General features: G+C 34.7%; 1 protein-coding gene across 1 annotated transcript; it reads left to right on the forward strand.

Moving 5' to 3' along the window:
• Window positions 1-2,394: 2,394 nt before the first annotated feature.
• LOC100369352 (uncharacterized) lies at window positions 2,395-16,014 on the forward strand. The gene is made up of 21 exons (XM_085507463.1): window positions 2,395-2,763; window positions 3,384-3,487; window positions 3,612-3,766; window positions 3,954-4,125; window positions 4,341-4,494; window positions 4,601-4,683; window positions 4,970-5,178; window positions 5,720-5,828; window positions 6,400-6,609; window positions 7,206-7,335; window positions 9,689-10,060; window positions 10,151-10,254; window positions 10,863-11,017; window positions 11,638-11,809; window positions 12,172-12,307; window positions 12,623-12,643; window positions 13,556-13,641; window positions 13,718-13,926; window positions 14,460-14,568; window positions 15,228-15,437; window positions 15,849-16,014. Exons 1-21 carry the CDS (start codon window positions 2,395-2,397, stop codon window positions 16,012-16,014), a joined length of 3,435 nt encoding a protein of 1,144 aa, XP_085363589.1.
• The last annotated feature ends 1,897 nt before the right edge of the window (window positions 16,015-17,911 follow it).

A 17,911-nucleotide genomic window follows, 5' to 3' on the forward strand; every position in this document is an offset into this window, starting at 1 on the left:
ATCCGAGATTATTATCAGCAACCACAATTACTCGAACTCTTGTGTGTGTGTTTTTCCGTAAATTGCGTAAACACTGCACTCAAAATACGCAATTCACTGTTCCGGCCCCCACCGCCAGTGAGACCTGTGACAAATGGTGACCCCGACGTGATTGTGATTTCCTGATTATCTTGGAGAGGCTATGGTACTGGTTTCTTGTTTATATTGATCCCTGTGTTGTGACTGAAGACAAACGCGTTTTCCATTGCTGTCTGCTGTTGTGAACTGCCAGCTGTGAGGTGACCAGTCATTGCCATTTTTGAACATTTCTGCAGTTGAAATAACTGAATAGTTGAAGACTGAACTTTTATTATTATTGAACTCTTAATAAGTGCCTAATAATTTTATTCCTTGATTGATGTGACTGATATGCTGTATTTTTTTTTTTTGCATAGATTATTTATGTACTGATTGATGCATAATTTAATGCAATTGATATAGCTGTGTGCAACTTTTTCTTGCAGGCATTTGTGTACTTGATATCTTATGAAACATTTGCTTGTGTGTGATTTGTGCATTAGTGTCAATGCGTAGCAATTTTTTAAAAAAAAATTAGTTATTCGTGCTAGATCCATTTTTTAGCAACTAGATTTTTTTTTTTTTGAAAATAGTTTTTGCACCTGAAATTAAGTATTGCAGTGTTGCTTTTGTTTGTTTTATTCTGTAGGCTTATATTCTGTAGGCCCATGCCATCACTAGTCTAGGTATACTGTGTATTTTGTACAATTTTAGCGTAGTTTCACTGTCACTGAGTTTGCAATTTTCCATCATTCTCTATTGTGGTATTTGTAGCATAGTAGTTTTGCGCTCATACCATATATGTAATTTCAATTTATGCAAATTTCTTGTGTGATGTTGTATATCCACTGTGTGTAATTTCAGCATACTGGAAATTCTGCTTTCTAGTGTTTTCTTGCCTTGTTAATTTGCTGTCAGTATTTGCAGGACATTGCACTGTTTGTGGTTATATTGGAGATATTGCTGTTGTTAATATTGACACAATATTAATAACAGTTCTTCTTCTTTCTTCTCACTATAGGGTAGTTAGTGTAAAGTAAATTGGGTCTATTGTACAACTTATAAATCATGTACCACACGTGTAGAATAACAAAAGAAAGGTTGTCATCCAAATATTCATGTCATGGCATACCCATAAATTGGTGATGGTGACTGAAGTCATATTGGGAGATCTCCATACACGTATGCATGTGGAACACTAACCTTAACAACAACTGAAACTAAAATACCGCCTTCAGTGGGATTTCGCGTTTGCATATTATAACAATACTTTTCAAGGGTATACAAATATTAGTACGGACGTGATTGTTTAAAGTGTAGCATATTCTATTATACAAGTGGATAATATGGAGAGTTGTAATTTTAATGTGGTCACGTCAAACAAATAACACACGCAAAGCAAAGATTGATATTAACATTTAACCGTTCTATATAAATATTCCACTGTGATCGGTCATTCATTACATTGACACCAATTCTCAATCTACTTCATCTTGATAGTTGTAATTCACCTTGAACCTAGTACTTGAACATTCACAGTCTAGTAACTCACTACAGGGGCCAATTCCTCCTTACATTGCAAATCTTAGCATCTCAATAAATAATGCGCCAGAGATCACTTCTGAGGAACAGACCCGAAAACATCATTCAATATTTTATGGTGGATATCGAAATATAATTTTAAACTTTTTGAGTACTATACATACAAACCGACCAAATCAATGTCCATCTATTGACCGACGGTAATATCAATTGAACTTGATTTGACTTACTTTTATATCACTGTTCAAGTCTTTAAATATGAATGACAAAAGATTTTTATTGCCATTATTATCAGATTTGCGTTCACACAGAATGGTGGCGAGTAGATCTGGCCACCAAAATACTATTAGAGATCACTTCAAATGAAAAGGTCAAAAAGCGTAACTGAGCATTGTAGATTTGGGATACAGTAGCTACTTTTAAGACCAGTTTTGTAATCGCGCCAGTTTCAGTCAGACATTACGGCTTTTAATAAGATTTAAACTGTGTTACGCCGGCGCACCATGTTCACGTCGGGTATTCTCCCCCTAGTGTGGAAGGGACAAACGATGTTGAAATGCTTTTTATACGCGAACAAAGTTGAAGACCGTGATATCTCCGTTCAAAAGTAAACACACAAGCCAAATCTAGTGCCCATCAGTTGACCGACAACCAAATTACTTAAACTTGATTTGACATATGTTTAGCACTGTTTTATTACTAGTCTGTTTTACAATTATAATCACGTTCTAGTTAACATTCATTGCTGGCGGTGTATATCTTCTCAGACCAATGCACAGTCACTTTCTATAAGAAATGCATTTCGACGATATAGTTCATATTCTAGGGGAATTTGGTCGTTATCAAAAGTTCCAACTGTTTTTGATATGCTTGACATGCATATGTTCGACATACTTCCTTCAGGCCAACAGTTTCATGAGCGCGTCTTCCGATCATTACTGTAAATTATACGACAACCAGACATTCCATGACACATCTCCGTTGAAAAACTGTACGATTCCATACGATGCTGAGGACGAAGCGTGGGACTCGTGTAGTCGATATGATGTCAACGTTTCGATGGGTATATCACCTGAACTGTGTTCACAGGATTCTGGTACACAAGACTGTGACAATGGATGGGTGTATGATACGTCGGTATACGAAAGAACAGTGGTACATGAGGTATGTTGAGTATTGTCGGCAAACACAAACCTAATCAGCGTCTGATTAAATACCACTTCTACGCATGGATTATAGCTTATCTTCACGTATACACGATTGTGTTTATCTTTTCATATACAGCAGTAATCACTAATTAATACCTATCACGTGATCAATCCTTTGTTTCAAGTGTGAATATAATATTAAGAAAATCAACCAGTCAAACGTTAGAACTTAAACTGCTAAACGCGTGTCCTGTCATACATATTTTCTTTCCCACATTTACATCTTTACAATTTGTTGACTGGCATCACAATCTGACAGCCGCTGTGTTGTAGGCCTGAATTTATAGTTTGTTTATCAAAAAGATAAACTATGTTTTATTTTTATTATCAACTACCAAGGTGATTGTTTGTAGATTGTCTTACATCATTGCAAATTATTAGTCATGTCACATTACATCCTATGATTAGTCATTCGGTTCATTGTGTAAATAAGAGATTTCTAAATATTCTGAAAATATCACCCGATGTTATGTAAAATTTTGAAACATTTATTAAAACGTTTTAATTTGAAAGTGGTCTTTTAAAAATTACATAATTCAGACATACATCTAAACGTATTGTGAACTTTTTCATCAGTATGACCTGGTTTGTGAGAAAGATTGGATGAAGCAGTTGTCTAAATCGATCGTACCGTTAGGAAACTTGGTCGGAGGGATAATATTTGGACAACTTGCCGATATGTAAGTAAAGGATTTAATATCAAAACTATTTCATCGCTAGAGCGTTATTTATATAGTAAATTGTCGAATTCTTAAGATGTTGCGGTGATTCTTTATTGTGCTGCGGATATGTTGTTTGTTCCAGATTTGGTAGAAAACCTCTGTTTATCATCGCTATGATGTCATCCATCGTTGTTGGTATAGTAGCTGCTTTTTCACAAACGTATGCCTTCTTTATTGTGTGCCAGTTTTTGATTGGCATCTTCTCCATCTCAATGACCTTGATTGGCTACGTCATAGGTACTGTCTATTTCACTATTTATAATGTTTACGAATTCAACAAACCTCATGTTTTGTGACAATTGCTTACGGCTATTAAAGCTGTCCTTATTTATGTTTTTTTTTTATTTTTTTTTTTTTTGCTTTTATTTTAAATTATATAAGTACTATAATTCATACACATGAATACATTATCCGTTACCTGTAGTCATGGAATTGACTGGGACAGCCTACAGAGTCACATGTGCTGTCATGACTGGTTTATTTATATCCGTTGGTTTGCTTATACTTGCCATGGTCGCCCCACTTTCCAATGGAGACTGGAGAGTTATACAGCTTGTAGGCGGGTTGTTGTGTTTGATGTTCATTCCATATTACTGGTAAATGGATATTCTTTAATATTTATTGTTATTAATCAAGTTGTGATGAAATATTTCTTGTTGCAAAAATGCAATTATTCTCTGGTGGTTTGTGTACAACATACACTGGAGGAGTGAGCATGATTCGCCAAAAGTGACGGTTTTGTTCTCAATAACGTCATAATCAAACGGATAATATGACTATGTTTAACTGATTGATAATAATTCTGATGTAGGTTACTACCCGAGTCGGTTAGGTGGTTGATCCAAAAAGAAAAATACGACAAAGCCGAGAAGATTTTGCACAAAGCTGCTAAGATGAACAAAGTAATCCTTCCTAATGATTTGTTTCAAGAAGAACGAAAAATGGCCGGTGAGACAGAGAAACCGGTGAGATATGAATGTGTTCATTTCCTGACGATTTAATACACAGACTAAACGTATAATACATGTGTCGCATAACATAGTTACAATTTAAATTTATATTAAATTTCAGATGAATGAAAAACAAAATAATTTGGCTGATTTGTTCAAGACGCCTAATTTACGAAAGCGAACTATAAACCTATGTCTGATTTGGTATGTCGTTATCTTTTAATCTTTTAGCAATAGGTCGGAAAGAGTTCTTTTCCATGATGTCCGTGTATATGTTTAATAGTTAAAAACAGGCCAATCATATACGCCGACAAGCATTGGTGTTTTAAATTTCGCATAGAAACTGTATTGCGTATTGCGCATCAAGCCATATCCTCAGAACAATATGAACAATAGGAAATGATTGGCATTTCGATTTACCTTCCATAAATCGTAGAATGAAAAATTTCCATGCACAAATCGACATTCACACTTTACCCTTCTATTCTAGGTTTGCTATTAGTTTCGTCTATTACGGACTAGCATTGAATACCGATCAATTGGGAACCAGCCCATACGTCACATATTTTATCTCATGCCTAGTGGAAATCCCTGGAACGCTTTCATGTTGGGTTTTGCTTGACAAGGTTGGTCGTCGTTGGTTGATGTGTTCTTACATGGTGCTTGGTGGAATAGCATTAATCATCAGTGTTCCTCCAGGTGACACCAAACTTATCATTTACTGATTTTGTATTCCCAATCAAGTGCAATGTAACTACATAATAATTCGTATGAAAAAAAATACTGGTATGCATTGCTATATGCACTTAACGAGTATATACATTTGGCGTCAGATTCTCAGTATATATATATATTTGTCCAATTTCCATCTCAAAGTCATGAATGAATTATGATTGACATATGATACGTTTCATATGTATGCTTTGCACGAGTATACACCATTAATTCAATCGGTACCTATACATATTTATTAATTTTCAGGATTATGATAACAAAAATGAACTAATAGTAGACCAAAAACAGTGTAGTATAAACTATGATTGTTTAACTATGTGTCGTCAATAAAATCAAAACGTAGTATTTTGATATCACTTTGGTTTCTAATCATTTAAAACAGGCGTATTAAGAATTTGCAATTTATGAAATTGCTATTATGATATATGAAAAATAACTCAACTATTGTGCGATTATTTCACACAATGCTCCTAACACCATCAAACTGTAATTTATGTTTCAACAGATAATATCAATGTGTCAGCTACATGTGCTATGATTGGAAAGTTTTTCATGTCCGGATCATGGACTATAATTTATATATTCTCTGCGGAAATCTACCCCACCACAGTCAGGTGAGACACGTCAGCAATTTGAAGGCAATTTAGAGTTTGTGAGAAACAATCAAAACAACACAGTGAAATAACACAGTAATAGGAGGTTTTGGCCTCGGAGGTCGATGCGACGGCGTACTGCCTGAGTGCATAATTTGAGGTATCGTAATAACCTTATTATTATACATCTTTTCATCATGGGAATGCCGAAATCCAAAAAGTTTAGAACAGAATCAGCGAACTTCTTTGTATGGAGCCCGGCCAAAACCTGGTGGCAGCCATGTTTGTTTTTATTATTAAAGGAAGCTTACACGCGTAATCATTCCAAATTTGGAATTTGCATTTCCTAATATAGTAGGATGAAAATACCCCATAAATACCCCGCACGCTTTAACGGTGACGTTACGGTGACAGATGTATAATAATATGATATATTTAAGTCTCACATCATTATTGAAGCAATACTGAGATATTTGAATTATTTATGGGACGCTGTTGATGCACATACGGAAATATTATAAAATATTATTATTATTAAAATATTATACTATCTACTCGAGTATGTTATACTGAAAGATTTATTCTCGTATAGAAATGCTGGTATGGGTGTATCATCTACCTGGGCACGTGTCGGCAGTATTATTTCCCCGTACATAATGTTACTGAGCGATATATGGGACCCGATGCCTTATCTTATTATGGGAGTAACGTCCATAATTGCCGGTTTGTTTGCCTTGCTGCTACCAGAAACAAGTCATAAAGACCTTCCAGAAACCCTGGCAGAAGGAGAGTTATTTGGAACGTAAGGATGGACAATGAAATAGACTTCATTGTGATATTTTAATTGTGTAAATTGCCCTCGATTTCAAGATATTCGTGGAAAAACTGATTTTTTAATATTGATAAACATATTCTTCCGATCATAGCAACTCTCTGATCCCAGATTTTGATTATTTATTACTATGATGTTTCAACCATATCAAACATCTGATCGATATTTTGAATATCGTTAATCGCATAATAATTTTTCAATTATTTTAAATATTGACATTCATATTTTTTCAATCATTACTACCCTTTGATCCCGGAATTGGAATATTGCTAACCATGCTGTTTCAACTGTTTCTCATATTTTAAATGTTGGCAATTCCACTTTTTCAAGCATTTCAAACATCTGATCCCATGTTCTGAATATCGACAATGATACTGTTTCAACCATTTCAAACTCGAGTCTTTGAATATTGATAATCATATTTTTTTACCAATTTCTTCTAATGCCACATACATTTTTAATGTTATTTTTTTATTATTTTAATTTGTAACCTCTGATCAAATATCTTTAATATTGACAATCATATTTCGTCAACAATTTCAACCTGTGATCTCATGTTTTTACAGGAAACACGCCAATGAAGAAGCAGATACTGAAATCGAAAAGACCACTGAAATGGAAATCCAGTGTGACATTGATATCACTGACCTTGACAAGAATATATTACTAAATAGTTTCATAAATGCGAATGAAAACGTTGGTGTCATTAACGACAATTTCGAAAATATATTCTAGGATACAAACAATGTATGTGAATATATGTATGAAATATTATTTATAATATTTCTCCGTTCGCATGATTTTGAATAGGTATCATTCATTTATAAAAAAACAGTAAAGTCCAATCAAAAACATAAATTCTATGCTATTATACATTACTTTACATTTTTTTGTAATATATATTGAATACATAGACTAAATAAATCATTGTTTTCATATAAAAAATATCATGACACTAACGGTTTTGTTTTGGTTGTGAATAGGGGTGGGGTAATGATGCTACAGTAAAAAATATGTGTTTACACGTTACATTTAAAGCAAATTTCTAATTACATATTTGATAATTTGTGTTTAAGAATCAAAATTGGAAATTGCGTAAAGATTACGACATTTATTGCGGAAAATGCTTTATACGCTTACAAAAAATAAGATCTTTGTACAAATTACGGACGAATAAAATAGCTGATTACATTTTACACCTTGCCCATGTCTACGAATTTACGTTTTTTTTTATTTATTTAAATTACATTATTACGAGTATAAAAACAATTGATTACAGCTTGTGAAAATATGCCTTGCCGACCCTCCATATACAAATCCCAGATACGCATAACCGCACGGAGTACATAGTCATTTTGACGCTTTACTGATAGTTAAAGGACGCCAACGGGAACATGACGAAAACGTTTACTAGAACGAGACCGAATTTCCGTACTTCACCGAAGTAATACTGCAAATTTGGCGTGTGGTATTTTTGTCTGCAACCACGTCGCGGGTTTTGTGTTGCACAGTGTGCGTATGTTACGTAACTTATTTTGTATAGCAGGTCAATGGGCCAATACCCCGTAGAAATCGCATCTGATTCGTGTACGTATCACAGTGCACTACATGTTGCACTCAAATGCAAATTGTCTACATAGTTTATTCAGCAGAGTGCATCACGATATTCTGTCCAAGTTGATCTATGAATTGTTACCGGTTGCGAGAAAAAAGTTGTACTCAGCACCTGGTTCATGTGAGAACAAAGGAGTTCTTGTACTGTTTTGGAACAAAGAAAGAATACTTTCTTATGCTTAGCGACAACTGGCATCTTTTGAGGGAAATACTACTTTTTGGCTTGTCGGTATTGTTCTATCAGCCCGATAACATTTGATAGGGAAGGGATATGGTTCAGCATTTACTCGGAATTACAGAATTACAGAACACGTTTACTAATTTATTTTTTTTGTCAACAATATATTGATAGTGTTGGTTAATTTTTATGTTTTCAGAATATATTACATTATTGTACTTTTCATCAAAACGGCAAATATAGGGTACGATAGCAGCAGCGATTCTATTCTATTCTATTCTATTCTATTCTATTCTATTCTATTCTATTCTATTCTATGACTCAAGTGAAAAGCACAACGTTCTACTCACCTTTCAACATCTTAGATTCGAAGCAAACGAATTTCATACAGACGGCATGTGTGAATGCATCAAACTACTGAATGATATAAACAAGTTGTTTGTGGTTGAAACCAACATGTATTTCATTTGATACGTAAATGAATCGGGTGCGATTTCTACAGATCATTGGCCTATTGTACTATTGTCCTATAGAAAAAGAGTTACATAACACACAAAAACTGTGAAAACACACAATCCGCGATGGGGCTCCAAAAACACCTAAAACTGGCCAAATTCACAGTATAACTTCGTTAAATCGGAGGAGTCGTCACCTACGCATGTGTCAGGTGGCCATAGCGTGTCATTGTTTACAAACAAGCGTCTACCCATGAGCCTTTGCGTTCTTAGCGTGTGTTGTTATCATTATTTGGTACTCAATTCCCGCGCGTGCGCAGGTGACGACCCTCCCGCTTTAAAGTACGGCAAGTCGGACGCTAACGGCGTGTTTAGACTCTCGATTCAAGTAGCTAACTACTATCAGCGGCATCGTGACCGTATGTTAACTATTAGTTACAGAACGATAGGATTACCTCAATTAATTTCAGTTCAAATTGTTTCATTAGCGTTAGAATAAAGGCCAATAAATTTTATTACGTGAATGGATATTGCACAAACGTCAATAACACTTTGGAAGCGACTTACTAATCTGCCAACGCACAACAACGAAACATACCATCATTATGTAGGGGGTGCATAATTATGAATGTCACTCACGCTGAAAGGTCGTGTCTGATATCGTGCAGATAAGAATAGTCGTGTGTCAATAGTACCGTGTACGTCTCGCGATGGCCTGGTCCACATGCTGTAGTTTCGCCATAACGGAACATGTCATTGTTATATCACAGAGACAGTGAAGGGCTCGTGGAACTAGACGTGAACGATGCATTTCGATGATATACTGCCTATATTGGGGGAATTCGGTCGATATCAAAAATTCCAGTTGTTTTTAATATGCTTGACCTCGATTCCTATCTCTTATTTCCTACAAGCAAACACGTTTATGAGCGCATCTTCCGACCATTACTGTAAAGTTTACGACAACCAGACATTCCATGACACATCTCCGTTGAAAAACTGTACGATTCCATACGATGCTGATGGCGAAACGTGGGACTCGTGTAGTCGATATGACGTCAACGTTTCGATGGGTATATCACCTGAACTTTGTTCACAGGATTCTGGTACACAAGACTGTGACAATGGATGGGTGTACGATAGATCAGTGTATGAAAACACTGTAGTGCATGAGGTACGTCGGAGCATGTACGAATAATAGATTTGAGTGTACGCAGATAAATGGATATCCTGATTGTAACATTGCATTTTCATATTTATATAGTTCAACCTGGTATGCAACAATGATTGGATGAAACAGTTTTCGAAATCCGTTGTACCATTCGGGAATTTATTTGGAGGAATAATATTCGGACAGCTCTCAGACATGTATGTATATAAGAGAAAACCACTGATACCAGATAGTTCTTAGCTTCGAATCGCAGAAATTCGCAGACGATTCTAAGGCCAAAAAACATCTATGGGAAAGTGCTCCTATTTTTTTCAACCACGACGATGTTACTTAAAATATTTTCTGTGATTCTCAGAAATATTTAATACATTTTATTGTATTTAAGATTTATTTCCGCTGATTCGTGTTGATTTTTAATGTAATACCCCTTTCACGGTAATGGACGATGCCATGATATAAAGATTTCTATAAATCTTAATAATATTTCCATTTTTGATACGGTACTTACACACCTGGTGATCAATTCAACACGTATGAAAATTGCAACAAAATAATGGCCATAATGATAGTGCTGAACATGTGTCAGAAGTGAGAAAAGATGCGATCTTGATTTTATACTATTCGATTGAGTTATAACTATCTTAGAATAACTACAAACTAATACCAAAATTTCCTAAATCACCATGAGATATTCCTTTTTCAGACCGAGGTTGCTTTCCATAATGACAGCATCAAGTCGCTTGTACGTGACCATGCAACAAAGCATGATCATGTATCTAAACTTACATCTAGTTTGAATTTTCAGATTTGGTCGAAAACCTTTGTTTGTAATTACGTTAATATCGGCAGCGGTATTTGGTGTACTGGCGGCATTCTCTCCAACTTACGCAGCGTTTGTTGTGTGCCAATTTGTACTTGGCTTGGTTTCCATCTCTACTGGTTTGATAGGGTTTGTCATAGGTGAGTTTGTACTATTGTTTGATGTTAGTACCACACCAAAAGGCGATGTGAATAATTTCGAGTAATATTCGACATTGTTTTGGCAAAAAACATGAGAGTGTTGCTCAAAGAAATAATCTAAACGCGTACGTACGTACGTACAGGTATTTCGTATCGCTCGCTCACTGGCGTTTCCATTATTACATCGCATGAATACAGGCATGACAACTTTTTATTTTACGGTGTACTGAACAAAAAGAAATTCAAACCTGCTCTACAATATTTAAAATTATTTAAAATCGCCTCTTTGATTAATATTGTTATTGTTTTTTTAGTAAATACCTTGGATAAAGTGAAACAAATTACCCAACTATAGATCGTTGAACAATTATAGTTGTATAGAAAATTTAACAAGTCTGAGAAGGCAATCAACAACAATCGGCACCCGCCATATATCTTTATATCTGGGGGTTGGACGACAAAAGCCAATAACAGTGTGTATTTGGAAGTTGAATTCTCAACGATAATATTTGATATTTGCTCTTGTAGTTTGTGTAACTGCCAGCCAGTACATGAATATTCAGTGATGCTTCAAATCGTCGTTAGGCGACTAAACTGACTTATAAAATTAATCATTACAGTGGTGGAATTGGTTGGTCCATCCTACAGACTTACATGCTCTATATTAACGTCGCTCTTCTTACCAATCGGCGAGTTTTTACTGGCATTCAGCGCTATTGTTTTTAATGGACATTGGAGAAAAACACAGTTATTTGGAGGAGTGATAAGCATAATTTTTATTCCATACTATTGGTGAGACTTTGTTTTGTTTTTCTTATGAACAATCAATGGTATGTAATAATTAAGTATATATTGCGTGTTCAGATGTTAGTACTTCTACTTGTCTCACGGTATAACAGGTGAACCGAATAACTGAGAGATTTGTCCATCGCCCATCATCATCATCCTCATCATCATCCAATTACAATATATACTGTAACGTTTTACAATTGTACAATGAAAAAGTTTGACGTTTGCATAAAAATGAATGAATGAACGAACTACGTGCAAATATTCCAACTACACTCGGCATAGTTATGTCACTTTTAACATTCTGGTATACGTATTAAAATCAACTTCTCTTCGGCGAAATATTCTATTGGCAAATTCTTTAGGTTGGTTCCTGAATCTGCCAGGTGGTTGATGCAAAGAGGTAACTATGGAAAAGCTGAGAAGATTTTACGCAGAGCCGCACAAATGAACAAAGTGACGCTACCGAATGATATATTTGACGAAGAAAAGGAAAAGTTGGTCTACCAGGATAAGATAGTAAAGGTGAGAACAATACATTTCAAGCATTATGATAGCATGGATTTTAAAATAACTGTAATATTTTCCCCTTCATATGACATTTCATAATTATTAATAACAACTTGTTTCAATCGACACACCAAACTGAGTATGTTTGTAATATCGTGTAGCAATATTCTAAGCTGTTTTTAATTGTGTTTTTGTTGTTGTTTTTTTCATTATTTTAAAAAATACCTCCCTTGGTAATACACGTTGCTATCTCAGAAAATAAAGACGCAGTCGCAATATCCTGCAAGTCACGAGGACCATGTTGAGATTCTACTGCCTCGGGAAAAAGTAAGTAACCTGAGGGGTCAATTTGTAAAAGATACCTTTTTTTTATTTATTGTAAGAATAAACACTCATTTTACAAATCCCGTTTCATGGAAATGAGTTACCTGTAATTAAGAAAACGGGATAAACTGTTTTTGTTGAATGTTGGCGGCTGTAATCAGAACATTAATGGCCAAAACCACCAAACCTAAAACATTTTTAGAAAGCAATTGGTCGAAAAAAAAAAACATTTTTGTGTAGATTATATTTGCTGTAAGGCCATGTGACTGTAGAATTAAACGGATGCGATAAATGAGTAACATGACTAAAACACTAATAGAAAAATAAATGAGTGATGTTTCATCACAATTTCACTGTGAGGTCACGTCTCTGTTTCGAACGACGTTTTAGAAAATATAGGGGCACATTCTTCCAACAGAGAAACAGAAACCGTAGTTTTACTCACTGACTTGCTATTTCGACTTTAGCAAACCGAAGCGACAACACTGTTAGGAATCTGTACTTTCGGCAAGGTTATATCTTGTTACTTATTACTCGCAGTCAATTAGATTAACTATAATTCAAAGCGTGGCCATGGAAGGATGATGCGAAGTGTTTTTGATATTTTAATTGAAAAGTGTTCGATTTCAGGAGACTTTCTCTAAGCTTGAAAATAACCATTGTTATATGGTATATATTCTATCTATCAGGGTTTGTAATTGATAAACCTAGAATATAACCCTCAATCACATCTACTTGAGCTTGTTGCATTTTAATTTTTTATTATTAAAAAATATCAAACAGACCTCAAAACATCATCCTGCTAAAATTTGTTAGTATATACCAATTTAACTAAATACACACGTGCTCACGAAAAACGACATGCGTTCAAATTTTTCACTACATAAATTTCATTCCTTACTTTTGTTCATTTAGGAGATCGAAGATCAGAATAAAACAATGCTCGATCTATTTAAAACACCAGCTCTACGGAAACGGACTATATACATGTGTTTCAATTGGTAAGTCAATTTGCATTCGGAATGTTAAAATTAAATGTAGCTGTAAATGTAAATGTAAATGAGTGTTTTCTCCTAGGTTCGCCGTTAGTCTTGTATATTATGGGTTGGCTTTGAACACCGACCAACTGGGGACTAATCCATATACTACGTACGTCATATCCGGTGTAGTGGAACTTCCATCATATCTCTTGTGTTGGTATTTACTTGATAAGATTGGCCGTCGTTGGACGATGTGTTCATGTATGGTGTTTGGAGGAATAGCATTAATTCTTAGTGCTATACCAGGTAGGATAAATTACGGTCGGGGACAGAAAAGTGTGACTGTTTCTCTCGTGCATGCTGACTGTAGGGACGTTTTTCATGCATGCGCGCCAAAAGTGTACGTTATCGCTGCGTCTGTGTGAGCTGTGTAGTATATTTCTATGATGTGTGTGAGTTATACAGCGTTACCATCAAGACAAGACGTGGTGCAACGAACATGCTGTTTTATCCTCTGTTGTACAATGTTCTATCATATGCAACAATATGATTTAAGATATATCGTATCGTATCGCAAGGCTAGCTAAAAGACAATAGATTTAGAAGACAAAAACTGATTTATAAAAGACGATTTGCATTCTGTTTTAAGATGATAATTGCATGTCACCGGTGCGCAAGATGATAATCATATGTCGCCGGTGCGCAAGAATGTCGTCTATCTGAATATAATTGTATATCATCAAAACGGAAGTATATCATTAAACGAATATCATCCTCACTATATCATATATTGTAAGACCATTATCGATTTCTAAAATAAGTTTTCTTTTCACTCCAAGATAATAATGTTATATCGTCAGCATTTGCAATGGTTGGGAAGTTTTTTATTTCGGGCGCGTTTCTTATAGTGTATATTTTCGCCGTGGAGATTTATCCAACGCCAGTCAGGTAATATACTGCAACATGAAGCTTGTGTTTGTGCGGATATGTTATGGGCTCATACCTCTAATCAGATTTTCATAGAAGGCTATGTTAGCATTTGGGTGATTTTATTCCAAATAAAACACGTTTTAAAGATAGCGTTATTTTCTGACACCAAATGTATACAACACATAAAAAACACATATCTTCCAGCTCAAAATAGAGTTATCAGCCTTTCTACCTTCAATATTCTTCGAAAAAAAAAGTTTCTTAGTTTTCTAGTCTACAGCTAACGCAATTTAAGTACGCCCTCACACAGCGGGTTTTCGATAAAACGGGGAGAAAAAAATGCCTAAAAACGGGCCGATCGAATGGGTTGTTACGATGCGTGTTGTGTTACTTTGTGTCGGGCTTTGTGCATGATGTTCGTGGTATGACACAACTCGTTTTTGTATTTCATCATTATTGCGGGATTTCATTTGAACTATCCTCGTGCAACATTTGATGATTAGTCTACAACTAATTTACCTCTAATACTAATTGTTTTATTTATAATGTGAAATTGCGGCTCGTTTCTTAATATTACGTATACTTGAAATCAAAAATGTTCTATCACACATGTGTACATGATGATGGTCCTAGTGTGAACGTACACACGACACTGTAATCTCTTTCTTCATTCACAGGAATGCAGGGCTGGGACTATCGTCTACATGTGCACGTATTGGCAGTATTATATCTCCTTACGTTATTCTACTGACCAGGATATGGCACCCTACGCCCTTTCTCATTATGGCCATAACATCCATAATTGCGGGTCTACTTGCGTTACTTTTACCGGAAACACGAAATAAAGACCTCCCTGAAACACTGGAAGAAGGCGAATTATTTGGAATGTAAGTGCGATCATTGCGATAATTGAAAGGAATTGTATGTGAGCTATATATATATGGGGAAATATTATTGTACGCATATGGTATACTCGACTATTATGGTATACTCGACTATTTGGTGGAATGCTATATCCAACCAATTGAGTACTCTACTCATTTGACATAACAATGATTGCAAAATGGAATTATTGTCATTAGCTTTGGAAACAAATCAGTGCGGTTGTCAGAGGCTGTTAAGGTTCTGCGTTGAATTATTGTGTGTCTGTCTTCAATCATTCGGTTTAAAACAACGGTTTAATTACATTTCTGTAACATAGTGATATCCAAATAATATATTTTAGGTAAATAAGTTACAATTCAAACCGCAGTATGGTGAACGATCGCAACAGATACGTCATTTGTTTTTCTCACCAGGAAACGTTACAAAAACTGTACAGATGAGAACGAAGAAGAAGATACTGAATCCTTTGAAATGCAATCACAGTGTGACGTTGGAGAAAATCGACTTGACGAAGATACTGATAAACAGAGAAATGAGTACAGAGAGGGCCTTATCAATGATTCATTCATGGACAATTAAAATCAAATCTATATATGTCTGTTACACTCGAACTTACTTTATTAACGTTAGGAATAAATACTTACTTTACTTAATTATGTGATTTGTTTATTGTATGTTATGATTACTGTTACAATAGTGCAAAGTGCTTCATCATGAAACGCATCATTTGATATATTTTGTTTTCAAAAATGATAACGTTAATGATTTGTTACCATGTTATCAGTGTAAATACAATTTAAAATGTGTCCCTCTTGTCAATATTCAGTTTGTGTTTTACTTTTCAAAATGTTGCGATGATAAACATTTTTTCAACACATATTTCTGGTGGAAACTCTTTTCAAAATGTGTATCTAGTGATATCACTTTTCAAAGAGTTGTGATAGTTAATACTTCCTTAAAAGATGTCTTCAGTTGATCATAAACACTTTACAAAATGTGTGTCTAGTAAAGACATTTTAAAAGTTTTGTGATAATAAGTAAATTTCATACGTGTTTCTGTTGGAAACACTTTTCAAAACGTGTTTCTAATTGCAACACTTTACATGGTGTGTTAGGGACAAAAACATCCCTGAAATGTTCCAATAAAAGTGTTTTCACAATATACACTTTTCGCAATTATGCAGATTATAAACACTTTAAGTGTTTTTAAAGTGGCGACAAGCTTATAGACAATTTAAATATGTTATCACTACACAGTAAAATGTTTTATTTTAAAACAGTAGTGTTGTAAAATAAATCATTTGCGATTTTAAGAAAAACACTTAATGTGTTTAATTATAAATCACTCAAAGTGATTTTAAAGTGGGGACAAAAATGTGTCATATTTTAAAACACCTAGATGTATGTAGCGTATGATGTCTACCTTGCTACCTTTGTAGACTATGAGAAAATGGCATTTTAGACAAAATGTCTATCTAATATTTCTGTCTAATAATTTAATATATGGAGCAATATCTACCTTTTTCTTTAAACAGTTTGCAAGTTCTCAATTTAGGATCAATTCTATTTTTGTTTTTTCAAGGTTTGAAATCCATGAATCTTTGTAGTAGCATTGCTATTGGTCATTCAGAACTTGTTGGGGAATTATTAATAATACTCTGGTAGTATTTAATCACTTGCCGTGTATATTGATGCATATATATATATGTTGTATAAATGTTCAGATACACTGACAAATACTGATTCGATTAATTGCGAAGTACGGAGCATCTGTATATGCTTACATAAACCCCCTCTGATATGGAGTACGCACATAAGAGGTATTTATAACTGGGATTTCTTTTTTCATGACTTTGTATATTTAGTCTTATTTATTCAACCATCCGATTAGAATGTTCAATAACCCCACCCCCTCTTTAGTCAAATGCAGCATTGAGAAAACTCCCTCTCTACTTAGATAGCAAGTAATGTGTAACATGTTTATTAAATACTATCAGGAAGACCATACATGTTAAAATGATGTTTAATATTATAATATTAAGGTTTACCGGTACATCGCAATATTCAGTTATATTAACATTTTGATTGGTTTGAAGTGGGCGTGCACGTGACAATACGTTCTATTACCAATAAATCAAAATACGACAAATAATTAAAACTGCTGAATATATTCATAAAACTTTCTTGGACCTTGTTAAGTGTGTTTTCGATTACTAGTATATAGATTTTCAAGAAAAGTTTTAAAATGCGAACCATTTCACGCGAAGGACATTAGTCCCGATAGACTGCCTGCGTCTGCTGGTTTCTAGTTGATATGAATAATTCATAGTTGAAAAACAATTAAATCGCCTAGAACCAAGGAAACAAAGTGCATTGTTTGTGGCAGTCAAATAGAAAATATAGAAAACCGGAAGAGACTGTTCCGCGGGATCAACAAAACTTCGACATGCGAAGAAATCAAATTTGTTGTGGCAAA

The sequence above is a fragment of the Saccoglossus kowalevskii genome, chromosome 14 (assembly GCF_978046115.1).
Source record: "Saccoglossus kowalevskii chromosome 14, keSacKowa6.1, whole genome shotgun sequence".
Taxonomy (NCBI): Eukaryota; Metazoa; Hemichordata; class Enteropneusta; family Harrimaniidae; genus Saccoglossus; species Saccoglossus kowalevskii.